The 14,523-nt window shown below is 37.5% G+C and overlaps 1 protein-coding gene across 1 annotated transcript in view; it reads right to left on the bottom strand.

Moving 5' to 3' along the window:
* The window catches only part of AHCY (adenosylhomocysteinase), a 37,111-nt gene extending 33,566 nt beyond the window's left edge, over window positions 1–3,545 (bottom strand). Inside the window, exon 1 of the mRNA XM_026681671.2 lies at window positions 3,349–3,545. Coding sequence (XP_026537456.1) covers window positions 3,349–3,376 — 28 coding nt within the window. The 5' untranslated portion in view covers window positions 3,377–3,545. The remainder of the gene's footprint in view (window positions 1–3,348) is intronic.
* Window positions 3,546–14,523: the final 10,978 nt, after the last annotated feature.

The raw sequence follows: 14,523 nt of genomic DNA, 5'->3' as shown, positions 1-14,523 counted from the left end.
GGATCTATGTTCAATCATCTACTTTTGTAAAAAAATGTAAGAAACTTATTTCTACAGTGATAACTCCATCTTCAAAAGATAAACCAACAGTGTTCAGAAAGCAGTGACATTGCTTACAAACAGCTGCCTATCCATTATTAAAAAAAAAAAATATTGGCCTTGATAAATTTTTGTCTGGACTCAACAAAGCAATTATTACAGGGATATGCATCTCAATGCATTTTTTCCTAAAGGATCACTGCTCAAAAGTTGATTTTATCAATTCCTAAACTTCTAATACTTACACAGATAAATTATAACAAAAGCAATGAAAATGTGCAAATATTTTTTTTTCGCCCATCCTACTGCTTCCGGACAGGATTTCTAGATTACTAGGATTATGAGAGCAGCAAATCACTTTAATATCCTGATGAAAAGAACATTCATGAGGAGCCATCAGTTTACTTACATTACCAAAAATAAGATCATAAAGATGATTTTAAAAGTTTTGTATACCTCACCAGTGATGTTGGCCCAGAAACTAGTAGACAGTGAAATCTAACTGCACCGTAGGCATGAAAAACTGGCTGGGTGACTTTGGGCCAGTCACCCTCAGCCCAAATCATCACAAGATTGGGGAAAATTGAAGGAGAATTATTTGAATTATCTAAAAATGGTGGGATAAAACCAGTGGTGGGATTCAATTTTTTTTTACTACCGGTTCTGTGGGTGTGTCTTGGTGGGCTTGGCAGGGGAAGGATACTGTAAAATCTCCAGTCAGAGGTGGTATTTGCCAGTTCTCCAAACTACTCAAAATTTCCACTACCGGTTCTCCAGAACTGGTCATAATCTGCTGAATACTACCTCTGGATAAAACTCTAAACAAAGAAGGAGCAACAATAGACAAATACAAAGAAAATACAGTGTTAGCTGGGGAATTCTGGTAGTTGAAATCTATACCTTAAAGTTGCCATAGTTGAGAAATACTGGAACAAGTCTTGGAAAGAGGATGAGGAAGAACAGCTGACATACACGACTGCAATCCCAGAATGACCTACCTTCAAATCCATTTCTACTCCTTATTTAATCCCACTTGCAGTTTTCTTTTTTTTAAAAAAAGCCTTATAAACAGCAGTTGGTAATGTAAATTCTTTTGTTATCATCTTACAAGCTTCACTAATATCCATTAACCTAAATAATGTTGATATGTCTAGTTTAGAGAAAAGAAGAACTAGGGGTGACATGATAATAGTGTTTCAATATTTGAGGGGCTGCCACAAAAAAGAGGGAGTCAACCTATTTTTCCAAAGCACCAGAAGGCAAGGCAAGAAGCAATGGATGGAAACTAATCAATGAGAGAAGCAACCTAGAACTAAGGAGAAATTTCATGACAATGAGAACCATAAACCAATGGAATGGCTTGCCTTCAGATGTTGTGGGTGCTCCATCAATCAATCAAATGTTTATTGTCAATGTACAATATGCGTACAATGAAATTGAAAAGGCTTTTAAAAAGAGACTTGACAGCCATTTGTCTGAAATGATATAGGGCAGGGTTGTCAAATTCATGTTATCATCACATGATATATCAGGACTTTTTTCCTACTTCGCTAAACTGGGTGTGGGTATGGCCAGCGTGTGACGCCTCAGGCCTGAGGGCCAGGAGTTTGACAGTCCTGGTATAGGGTCTCCTGCTTGAACAGGGGGGTTGGACTAGAAGATCTCCAAGGTCCCTTCCAACTGTTATTCTGTTACGTTATTCTGCATCTGCTGCACTTTGCCATTAAAGGACTTCTAATGGTGAACATTTGGGGGATTCAAACACAAAGGAGAAAACAAATACCCTAAGACTGGAGATTGTATTCAGTGAAATTGTAGATATTTAATTGAAAATAAACCCAAGCAAGGGAACAGGTATTGCTCCAGGCAAAGCATATAAACATGTTGAAATGACAGAGAAGCAAAAAAAATGCTTATGCAAAGTATCTAATAAATAATTGACTTTAGTCAACTTTACCCTAGAACAAAACTTAGGTAATTGCATGTACATACACGTCTGACTTCAAAGAAGTTATCTGTTGAAAGGAAAGAAGCAGGACAGAAAAGAAGAGTTTTACACAATGAACAGAGTTGAGTCTTTTGTTAAGATATCTAAATTGCCTTAGGAAATATCAGGATCTTCTGATACAAAATAACCTTTTGGAATTGACAACACTGATTTGTATGCTCTCAGACATAGAAGGTCAGAGTAGCTTTATCAAGCATGGTATTATTCAGTGGATGTTCAAAGGTTGTAAATTACCAAAGACTGAACTTTATGGAAGTTACAGTTCAATACACTGGTGGAGCTGGCCTTAAGATTTTCCCACATTGTCCAGTATACACAATAGCACTTGAATTCTGATCCCCTAAAAGAATGGCAAATCTCCAATTACTTCATTATGGTATTCTTACATTGTCTATGCGATGTTTAAGGTCCACAGAAGAGGGTCCAAATTCAGCAAAGTATTGCAATAATGAAAAAAGCTGATTCTAACATTTGTAAGTAGAACCTCGTCCACAAAGCCTTCCATTATAAACACAATTATTTTAGCATGTGAAAAGTTAACAAGTCTTGATTCTATGCAGCTGCAAAAACAACCTGTCTTTTTTTAAAATATATATATATATATATTTCTTATTCCGGATTGAACTTCAAGTCACAGTCTTTTCTTTTGTAGAAATAATTACTACACATCGTGAATGGATTTAGCATCCAGAGGGCAGCGGTTGCTTGACAGCATGGTCCCCAGAAGCATGACGGGAAATGTAGTAATTTCAGTTACAAGACTCGAACATCGGTCCTGCTGGAGAACAGTCAGAAGAACTACATTTCCCCAAAGCCTCTTTTCCCTTCAGAGCCACATGGCGTTTGCTCAGATATCGAATAGAAAACGAACTAGTAGTCATTCTGAAATCCATTTTGATTACAGGGGGGAAAAAAGATCCCACAAGCCTTCCAACATTATACAAGCTGCACTAGCGAGGATCACCCCTTTAATTTTCAGGTCGATTAAAGACAATCGGTTGCATTTAAATCCTCCTCGGGAAGAAAGAATGATGTATCCCCTCTATTAAGATCCCTTTTAGGGATCTCCTTTTTGTTTTAAAAAGAGCCTAAAAGGAAAAAAACAGAAAAAAGGGGGGGAACATTGCTTAAATGTTTCCGAGAAGAATCCGAGTCCTTTTGGCCATTGCTTTTTATTTTTTTTTATTTTGCAATAAACCTCTGTACCGTGTTCAGAAAGGAAACAGAACTGCTTCTATCAGGCCTCGTATGGGGACCGTTTGCGGCACGAAGAAGGAAGAATAGGAGACTGAACTACTTACCAACTTTGTAGGGCAGCTTGTCGGACATGCTGGTGCTTTAAACGTACAAAGGAGCAGGGAGAAAAAGGCAGCCGCCTGATGGGCAAAGGAAAAGCAAGCGGCACCAAAAACAGGCTTTTAATAGACTCGCCTCCTTTTTGCAAATCCCCGAGACCCCGTCCACCAATCCCCATCTGCGGCACCATGTGGGCGTGGTCGCAGAATGTTCCTATGCAGAGGAAGGCGCTTGCTCGGGGAGAGGGGGAAGAACGGGGCGGGGCGGAGAGAAACGCCTCCTTTTGATGACGTCATAGCACACTTACGTTGCTTGCGTTCGCTTTTATATTTGCACTACAGCAAGGGTCCCCAAACTTGGCAACTTTAAGACGTGTGCTATGCTGGCTGAGGAATTCTGGGAGTTGAAGTCCACACTCTTAAAGTTGTCAAGTTTGGAGAACTCTGCACTACAGCGAGAGCTGCTATAATATAGCTGCAATATATATAATATAATAATATAATATAGGGGGCGTGCATAAGCGCACCAATGTGCCTACCGTCCCTGTCCTATTGTTTCTTTTATTTTTATTTTTATTATATGTATCCATGTATTCATAACTATGTTTTTACTTATATCTATTATCTTGTAAGCAATTGACAAAAATTAAATGAATAAAATAAATAAATCATTTTCTTTTATGTCTACTGAAAGCATTTGCACTAAGACAAATTCTTTGTGTGTCCAATCACACTTGCCCAATAAAGAATTATATTCTATTCTATCCGGATGGCCACTAGGTTGCAAAAAGTTCGTTTTCCCTCTACAGGTAGCCCTTGACATTTATTTTATTATTTATTAGAATTTGCCAAACAAAAACGAGAACAAGAATAAAATAGAAATACAATGACAGAGACGATAAGGCAAGTTAGTGCACTTATGCAAGCCCTCTCTACTAACCACTGAAGGTCCACAGAAATCAGTTTAGTGACCAAAGGTATAGCATCACTGAAAAACGTGACTTCTGACTATGTTTCATACTTACAACCGTTGCAGCATTCCCGTGGTCACGTGATCAAAATTTGACTAATATTTCTGATGGTTGCAGTTACTCCGAGTTGTGTGATCCCCTTCTGACAAGTGAAGCCAATGGGGAAATGCACTTAACAACCAGGTTTACCAACTTTATTTACCAACTGCAGTGATTCACCTAACAATTCTGGCAAGACAAGTCTCAAAGTGGGGCAAAACTCATTTTACAAATGTTTCACTTAACAGCAAACATTTTGGGCTCAATGATGGCCATAAATTGAGGACTGCCTGTATTTTCTGCCAACTAATGATCGTGGAGGGTGATGGTGATGGCGATGGCTCAGTGGTTAAAGATGCTGAGCTTAGCATGTCAGCTGCTGACGGCCCGGGTTCTAGACCCCAAGGGGCGAACTCAGGAACTCCAGCTACCCACCCAGTAGCTCGAAAGCATACAAGTGCAAGTAGATAAACAGGTACCCGTTCACTGGACGGGGGAAATGAAACCTTCACTATTAACTTAATGATTATCCAAAACTTGGGCACCTAAATCTGCTACTTCTAAATAATGACATCCTTAATTATTAAAATTAATTTTTTAATGCTACATATCAGTAAAGCCATCCTGCTAGATCAAAGATTTCTTGCTAAATATAACATTCTGATAACATTTTTTGTTTAACTTTAACAAAGCAAGCCTAATGTTATACTTGAATTATCAAAGTTCAAATTTTTTCAGTTTTGATATTAATGTTTCTCACAATTTCAACGAGCTGGCTTTTCTTGTTCTTTTATTGCAATATGTAGCAGAAAATGAGCTGGTTGGATTCTTGGTATGCTCACATTCACCTGAAAGTAAATGGCTTAGAATCCAGCAACTTTGAGCTCTCCAGACAGCAGGAATTATCAGGATGGTCAGCCATAAAATTATACAAAGACTAGAAAATGATGAAGTCAAGAATGATAAGGAATTGTGTAATACTGTACATTCCAGTCTTTATTAGTGCCAAAGTTTAGAACCAAGATTAATAATAAATTGCCTATGGAATCTTCATTCATGTAACATACTAAATCAATCAGGGGTTTCTTGGTTGTGATTCAGGCACCTTGTGTAAACTTAGTTATTATAGTTTGGCATATGTGTAGCATATTAAATCAACTTGGTTAAACAAGTCATGGTGTACAGTACCATGTTCTGCCAACAGTCAGTTTATGTACCCCAAAATTATAATTTGTACAAAATAATGCTATGAATAGAAGCCTCTCTTATTCAAAGTAATTATTACCTTCCATCCAAGTTATTACTTTTCTATACTAGGTATTAATGTTAACTAGAAAGCCAGTCTAGTATGGTGCCTAAAGTGCTAGATAAAAACTAGAAGACTGTGAGCTCTAGTTCTTTTTCAGATGCAGAACTTTCTTGGTGATTTTGAGCCAGTCATGCTCTGTCAGTCGACTGGATCATGGTGGTTATTGTCATGAAATAAACAATGGAGCATTAAATAAATGAAAGACCTTAAATTATACAAATAATGAAGGAGACTTTGGGTCAAAATGACAGCAGTGACTATAATTAAAGTCATGCCTTTTTTAATGCTAGTTCCATATGAAAAGGTAGGGCTTTAACCACACACAGTAGTCATGGCCAGCATATTGACTTTTTTGACCAATGCAGACTTCCCTAAAGTGGAAGGAAGCTTGCAGTACTGAAGTCTTTCTCTCAAGGAGACGACATCCCAAATATTATTCTTTTAGGCCTTCCCAGCATCTTCAGAAGTTACTTTCCTGTAAGCCATTTTCTCAAGCCAACTTGACAGCTATTCTCAGCAGGCAAGGTGGCTTTTGAAAGGTATTCTCTAATGACAGTTGTATGGGTGTGCTATCTTAGTTATTTGTAGCAGCAGATATGTACAGGTTGTCAGTCTGTAGAGATTCTCAGTCATCCAGGTCATGGTTGTACCATGGTGCTTTTTCTGGCAGCAACTGGACTTGTTTTTTCTTTGAGGACATTTCACTTCTCATCCAAGAAGCTTCTTCAGCTCTGACAGGATAGCTCTGACAGGATAGATAGAAGGATTTGTCTGCTAGGAATATATGCTGTCTGCAAGGAATATAAATCCTTCCATTCCCCGCTATCCTGTCAGAGTTGAAGCTTCTTGGATGAGAAGTGAAACGTCTTCAAAGAAAAAACAAGAAGTTCAGTTGCCGTCAGAAAAAGCACCTTGGTACACGTTGTCACCTCAGATTACATCATATCTTTGCACATGGCTTGATTTTATTTATGTAAATTGAGGACGGTATAAATTGGCATTAGGTAATTCAATACTAAATGTTAAACAAATCATTGTAGCTAAAGCATTTGCACTTTTAGTCTGCTCTTGCCTATTAAGTATCAGCAATCCAGTGCTATGTTTTCAAAATACTGTTTTTTTAACTTCCCTTCCTAGGAATCTTTTACAATGTTGTCCAATTAGGTTTGGTTCACTTCAGATTGATTTTTTAAATATCAATTATACCAACTTCAAATAATCTGGAAGGAAGTATGCATTAAATCCTTTCACTAAAAAAGTATTTGTGCAAGCAATATATCAAGGCTTGGAGTATTGGAGTAACCATAACTGATTTTATAATAGGAGAGTGAAGGGTTACATTAATCCTGCCTACAGTATACTATACTAATTTAAAAGGCACCATTTGACATGTGATAAAGATGGATATATAGCCTATGTTCAATTAATTTCTACAAATTAGCTCCCCAGAAGAGGGCAGATATGATTTAATTCCTGTGTAACTTTAGAAAAAGTGTCTTCCATTTGAAATTAGAGTTAACTGCCTTCTGATTAAATGCTGAAAAAAGAAGATACAATACTGCTATTATACCAACAGTGTTCAGAGAAAACTATTACTTTTGAGAACTCTTCTGCCTATCAATCTCTGTTGAAACCACTTGCAAATGAAGTTGACATATGAATTTGCTGGAGAAGGCAAAATGTCTGTGACTTTATTGTTGTCTGTAATAAGGACTCAAACCCAGTGTTTCTCAGCCTTGGCAACTTTTAAGATATGTGGACTTCAAATCCCAGAATTCCCTAGCTGGGAAGTTGCCAAGGTTGAGAAAAAGCTGAGATTTACTGTGACTCAATGTGCAGCATATCCTGTCCAGACATATGGAAAGATATCCTTAAATCAGAGCTAGCTACTTAACAACAGCACAATTTGTATTTTCAGCTATCCTTTTAGACCAGAGGTCTCCAACCTTGGCAACTTTAAGACTTGTGGACTTCAAGTCCCAGAATTCTCCAGCCAGCTGGCTGGAGAATTCTGGGACTTGAAGTCCACAAGTCTTAAAGTTGCCAAGGTTGGAGACCTCTGTTTTAGACTATAGCCCTGAAATTTCTTAATGATTTCCCATCCAAGAGTACTGTACCCATTCCCATTCCTATTTAGTTATGGAAGCTCCAAATTCTAAGCTTCTAGATTCCCTACAAAAAAATAATTTGGCATATTTGTTCTGAAGTTTTACAAGAAAGGCTATATTTTCTTTTGATATGTATGAATACATCAGTCAATAATAGTAATATCATAACCTAGGAAATACAAATTTCAGATCTAAGTGATCATGCATGTATGCACCATTCCTATTCCTGCCTCAGACCACCAAACCTGGCCTTAGATTGCTTTTACAGGTTGGAGAATGTCACTTGGTTGTAAACTTTATTTAGGTCTAGGACTTGTCTTACTCCAAGACATAAACAAGGGATGGACAAACAGTTGGCTTGAATAAAACAAAAAAATAAGCTGATATAATTTTAAACCTAATTATGATGACTAACAGAATAACAGAGTTGGAAGGGACCTTGGAGGTCTTCTAGTCCAACCTTCCTGCTCAGACAGGAAACCCATTTCAGGAAACTATTTCAGACAAATGGTTGTCCAATCTCTTCTTAAAAACTTCCAGTGTTGGAGCATTCACAACTTCTGGAGGCAAATTGTCCCACTGATCAATTGTTCTAATTGTCAGGAAAGTTCTCCTTAATTCCTGGTTGCTTCTCTCCTTGATTAGTTTCCACCCTTTGCTTCTTGTCCTGCCTTCAGGTGTTTTGGAAAATAGGTTGACTCCTTTATGACAACCCTTTATATACTGCTATCATGTCACTCCTCAACTTTTTTTTCATTAAATTATACATACCAAATTCCAGCAATTGTTCATCATATGTTTTAACATCCAGTTCCCCAATAATCTTTGTTGCTCTTCTCTGCACTCTTTTTAGAGTCTTGAGAACTTTTTTATATCATGGCGACCAAAGCTGGATGCAGTATTCCAAGTGTGGCCTTACCAAGGCATTACAGAGTGGTATTAACACTTCGTGTGATCTTGATTGTATCCTTCTGTTAATATAGCCTAGGACAATGTTGCCTTTTTTGGCAGCTGCAGCACACTGCTGGCTCATATTTAAATGATTGTCCACTAAATATCGAAGATCCCTCTCACAATTACTAGTATTATTACTACTATTGAGCCAGGTACTACCTATTATCTATCTGTGCATTTGGTTTTCCTTGCTAAAATGTAGAACCTTACTTTTTTCACTACTTATCACATTTAAAAAACTACAGATCACTAGTAGATTTTGGAAAGGGTTTTAAGAGTAAATGAAATTTGGGAACCCCTAGTTGTGCACTTATTATATACATAAAGGTGTTATGTTCTTTATGTTCTTTACTTTGTAATTAAGGTCCCTGCTGCTGTGGACTTAATTTTTCATCCTTCTTGATAATTCAGAATTGCTTTTTTTTTTTTAAATTATAAGCACTTATCCTCTGCCTAAACATGTTTGAAGGTAGTTTGCACTTGAAATGAGAGAACAAAGAAATTTTTTTAATCCACCCTAAACCAGTACAGAAATGACAGCAATTCATTCATTATGGTCTATTCAAAAAGGAAAAAAGAATAGATTGCACTTTGCAAGCAAGTTTACACTCTGCTGAAGAGAATGGGAAAACTCAAAAAATGAGTTCAATTTATTGCTGCTTAGACTCCTGGAAGGAGTTGCAAAGTTCAGAAGTCAGGAGTTGTGCTTCTTGTTTTGCAAGTGAAGAAATGCAAAAAAAAAAAAAGCTTTGACACTGGTTGCATTGCCGCTGAGCAGGAAATAAATTGACTCATCTTTCCAATATTGCTGGAATCTTGAGAAAATAGAAAGTGGGAGTTATTTACAGATTGACACAGAATCCTATTCTATGCCCAATGGCAATACATTGATTTTTCTTGGTCCCTGATGTGCTTTTATGTTTTACTAATTGATTCATCTTGGGGAGGGAGGTTAAAAATAGTCATAAATTCACCTACACTCCTCTTACCAATATGAGAATGTTGTTCCTTTGCAAGGGCTTTTATGAAAAACGTACTGAATTATAACGTTGAGATATGAGGCACTATTGAGTTTGGGAAACCATAGGAATGCAAAATAGAAAAGAGTCATTGTGAGCTGTGAATTCCAAACATTGCAAATAATATCAGATTCTACTGGATTTAGTGGTGTTTGCTAGGTTAAGATGAACCTAGAGATAGATGACCTTTCTAGCTTGTAGTGCAAGTTAACATAAGTAAAGGATGGTAGATAATGCAATAAAAAAATCAAAATGGATAAGATCACAAAAGCAAGTTATGAAGGTCAGAGCTGAGTTACTATCTGGATACAAACAATGCGGGAGCACTCCTGAAAAATTCTTCTGCATTTGTTTTACTGTTCTTGTTTAATTTGTTGGAAGAGAACTTGCTTTGTTGTTTCCTTAAAGAGCACATTATGTGAAAATTAGAATGAATGCACCATGGTTCTTGCATTTAGTTATGTTAGTAAGGAGGTGCCCAAGAACCATGTGTCATTCTGACTTCTTCACATATTTAAGTTACATATTGAAGGAACACAACACAAAGGATTGTTTCCATGAGACTTATCTAGATCAGAAGCAACTAAGGACTTTTCAGAGTGATGGAGAAAACAACAGCAGCATTTTGCATCAGCTTTCAACAATAACATCATTTTTAAAAGATCATGAAAATAAATTCTAAAATCATATTACAAACTGGGGGAGCTAGGGTTAATTAAAACCTGCCTGTCAAATCTGTGTTTTGGGATTGTTGTAAAAAATGTCCTTTTCATATCATATCCAGGTCATTATGTTTTGATGTGTTTTAATTTTAATTTTGTAGGCTATCCAGGATCTTTATAAAGTTACAGTAAATGGTCATAACAAATCGAATATATGAATTAAGATATAAACGTCCTCTACCATAGTAAAAAGTATTAGTGGTATGCTGCCAGACGTTAGGCTGTACATATCCTCTAATCCAGTGGTGGTTAACCTTTTGGGCACCGAGTGCTAAAACGGGAGTGTGTGCGCGCCGAAAAGGTACCAAGTGGTCTTCTGAGCATGCGTGCATGCAGATCAGCTGGCTGGCCGGTTTCTAACACGCATGCATGCGCCAGCCAGTTCTTTGCACATGCATGCGTGTTAGAAACCGGAAGACCAGCTGGCTGGCCGTTTCTAACATGCATGTGCATGTTGGCCAGCTGGTCTTCACGTGCACATGTGCATTAGAAACCAGAAGAGCAGGTGGCCGGCACGCATGTGTGTGCCGGGAGCTGCTCTTCTGGTTTCCGGCACTTCCGCACATGCAAAGACCAAATGGCTGGCACGTGCCAGAACCCGGAAGAGCAACGGGAGACAGCTGGCGTGCCCGGAGAGATGGCTCTGCATGCTACTTCCAGCATGTGTGCCCTAGGTTCGCTATCACGGCCCTATCTATCCAGCTGGGGTATTTATAGCCCTCCTACCAAGGTTTCTCAATTCAGTCCAGCTTTTGAAAAATACAGTGGAATATGCTGGCTTTGTGCCAATTATACAAGCCAAAGGATAGTTTTTTAATTGTCCAGTCCTGCAAGTGACAATATTTTTAATGAGGAATTTCCTTATTAAGCCAATTAAATCAAATCTCTAGATATAAAAAGGAATTTATTGCAAAAAAGGAAAGATAAGGGAAAGATCAAGGGTAGATAAAATTACATACAGATCATTCCAAAGTAAATCAGCAAACTTAGTCTAGTTGAGCAGTTACTATTTATTTCCTCAAATAAGATCTTAGTTTTCAGCACATGATCAACTGTTATTTCAAAACCTTTAGCTGGATACAGATCATCTGGATCACATGCTATGATATTTGTGGACAGATCATCCTTCTTGATGGTTCTTTTCCTGTTTTTGGATTTCCTCTTGAGCACTTTTAACAAGACTGTAGCTTTGAAATGATAGAAAATACTTGTAGCTTGGGTTTTAGATTTTGGAAGTGGTTTGCTCTCCAAGCTTCCCATTTCACTTCAGAATGGCTAGGTAACATCATCAGCGGGACTTTGGTAGAACTGTCTTGTTCTATTCCTCTTTAGCTTATATATGTCTTGTGTGCCAGTGTGATCAGTTGGCTGTGTGATTGGCCTTATTCGTTTGGTGCTATACTTCTGAGGAGCTGATTGACTCCGTTGTTGATTGGTCATTCGAATGGTCCAGTTTCTTAAGTGTTCTTAAGTATGTTGGATCTAAATCAATATGCTTGTTAATTGCCCTTTGTAGAATACTAGGTTTCAATAAATTTACCTGTGTGGCAAGTGTTGGCATGGTTGATGATTTTTGTTCCTTTTCAATCAAACTGTTCCGAGCAATGAATCCAATTCAATCAGGTAAGACACGTTAACCAATCAGTCCAGTTGTAGTAGCTTCCCCCTCAGACTCAGCAGATGTTAATTGCCATAACCTCGGTTCTCACGCTGCATCTGGTCGATGTTTTGTCTTAGTGGATTAAGGCACCACATTCCAGTCCATCTTAACTCCTCACTCTCCCCAAGTGGCAACTAAGAAACAAATCGAAAGTAAACATGGCTTCGGCTGAAGTAGTTTCGAGGTTGACACTCGTGTTGTTCCTTGTCAATGAAGCTAGAGATCAGGGATTTTTGGACGTGTTGTTTGACTGCCAGTTGATGTTCATAAATTCTTGTTTTTAATTGTCTTCCTGTTTGTCCAATACACAACTGGTTACAATTGTTGCAATTGATTTTGTATACTATATTGCTGTTGTCTTCCTTTTGTATCTTTTCTTTGACCTTAGATAAGCTCTTGTTTGAGTGTGAACGTGAATTTGTGAGCTATCATTATTCCTAGGGGTTGCAGTATTCTGGCAGCCATTTCCGATGTTCCTGTGATGAATGGCAGGACTTGTTTCCATGTTGCAGTTGGCTCTATATTTAGTCGGGGTTTGGATGTCAAGCATCATATTAGGATACCCATTAGGATATCATATTTGGATACCCATTGAGGAGGAAAACATCAAAAAGATGTTTTTCTTCTGCTTTTTTTTAATGACTCGGTGCTGCAGTGTGTTTTGGCTCTTTTGAAGAGGGTCTGGATATAGCCCCTTTTGCATGCAGTGGGGTGGTTATGTGAAAATTCAAAATTTGGTTTGTGTGTGTGGATTTACATGTGTGTGTGTGGATTTATCTGTTCTGTGTGTGGATACACGTTGTTAATTTGCCATCATCTTGTCTCCTTATGTCAATATCTAGAAAGGAGAATTGTTTGTCTTTTTCATCCTCTTGTATAAAACAGATCCCGTTATTGAGTAGATTGTGTCTCCCTTCCGGTCTGCAGAGTTTGATGATGACAAAAGTGTCATCCGTGTAACGTGTCCAAAATTTTGGTTGGATAGTTGGCAGGACTCTGCATTTATGTTTTTGCATTACTGTTTCTGCTATCAGCCAGGATATGGGTGATCCCATAGGCATGCCTTGTAGTTGTTGTTAGATTTTGCCCTTGAATTTGGAATGTGCTATGAGGCATAACTCCAAAAGTTTCACGATAGCATCAGTGGACATGGAGTGTTCTTTAGGTGTGTTTTCGTTATTGCTTTGATTTTCTCTGACTAGATCATATAGATGGTTTGTTTGGCCAAGTCAATGTTGATAGATGTGAATACTCCTGTGATGTCAAATGAGACCATTATTTCATCATTTATTTTGGCATTTTTAATTAATGGGAGCTAAATGGCAAACTCAGAGAGCAAACCACTGCCATGACTGTAGCTTCTTCTAATCAGGATAATACAGCATCACCAGTACTCTGGATCTAACCATCAGATTAGTTATCTTGAGATTGAACTCATCTCCCTAACAGCCCTTGGTGGACTTGTTTTCATTATCTTTGCCAGTATATAACTGTAAAGACTCTGAGTGAGGGTGGTGCAAAGCTTAGCAATCAGTTTATTAGATCATTCCTAGAGCATTGTTGTACCTTACCTAAAACATGTGATTTGTTACTTTCTGTGTTTTGGAGGACAGATTTTGGCACAGTTAATTTTGGGCACAGTTCATGTAGCAAAAACCTTGCTTCTATGTTATTACTTCCCTAAAACGAAAGTCTTTAAGCAGACAATGATAGCTGATCAAAATAACTGTATTTATTAACTTTGATCTTTCAAATATTCTCATTATCTCTTCATCTTCTGAAAGTGGGTCAAATTTAAAGACATAAGAACACAAATCTAACAACAATGTAATGAAATATTACATGAAACAAACTAATTCAATGCAATAGTTTTTAAATGTTAAATGCCTAAGCAGCCACAAAAGGTTTAATCATCAAATAAAAAAAAAACTATGTCCACACCAATCACATATTTGTGGTAAGTGTTTCACAATTAGGTTGCTACTACATATAATACTACAAATTTTTCCTTTAATGTAATATAACATATTAAATATATGTATGGATAATCTTAAAACATAGGCAGGCCGGTATCAGAGATCATGGCTTCGGATATTTTTAAGTCCAAGACTGGCTGAAGGGAGCAAACGTCAGTGTCTTGAAATGAGTTGCAACTGTTGGAGAAGATTACAGATGGAGAAGTCTAAGGTTTCAAGTCAAGTTAAAAATAAGCAGACTATTGAGATGAAAGCGTTTAGTAGAAAATTTTCCCTGCAGGATTTTAAAGGAGACAGAAAGTAAGTGGGAATTACTATATCGTAGAGACTTATGCCCTGTTGTAGTTCTATTTTTCTAAAAATCAAAACACATTTACTAGACACACACATAATGCTAAGCCTAGTGTTAGAATTTTATCTTAT

The sequence above is a fragment of the Notechis scutatus genome, chromosome 3 (genome assembly GCF_049901735.1).
Source record: "Notechis scutatus isolate UNSWTSFEM ecotype Mainland chromosome 3, rNotScu1.2, whole genome shotgun sequence".
In the NCBI taxonomy this organism is placed as follows: domain Eukaryota; kingdom Metazoa; phylum Chordata; class Lepidosauria; order Squamata; family Elapidae; genus Notechis; species Notechis scutatus.
This window is presented reverse-complemented; position numbering and strand designations above follow the sequence as displayed.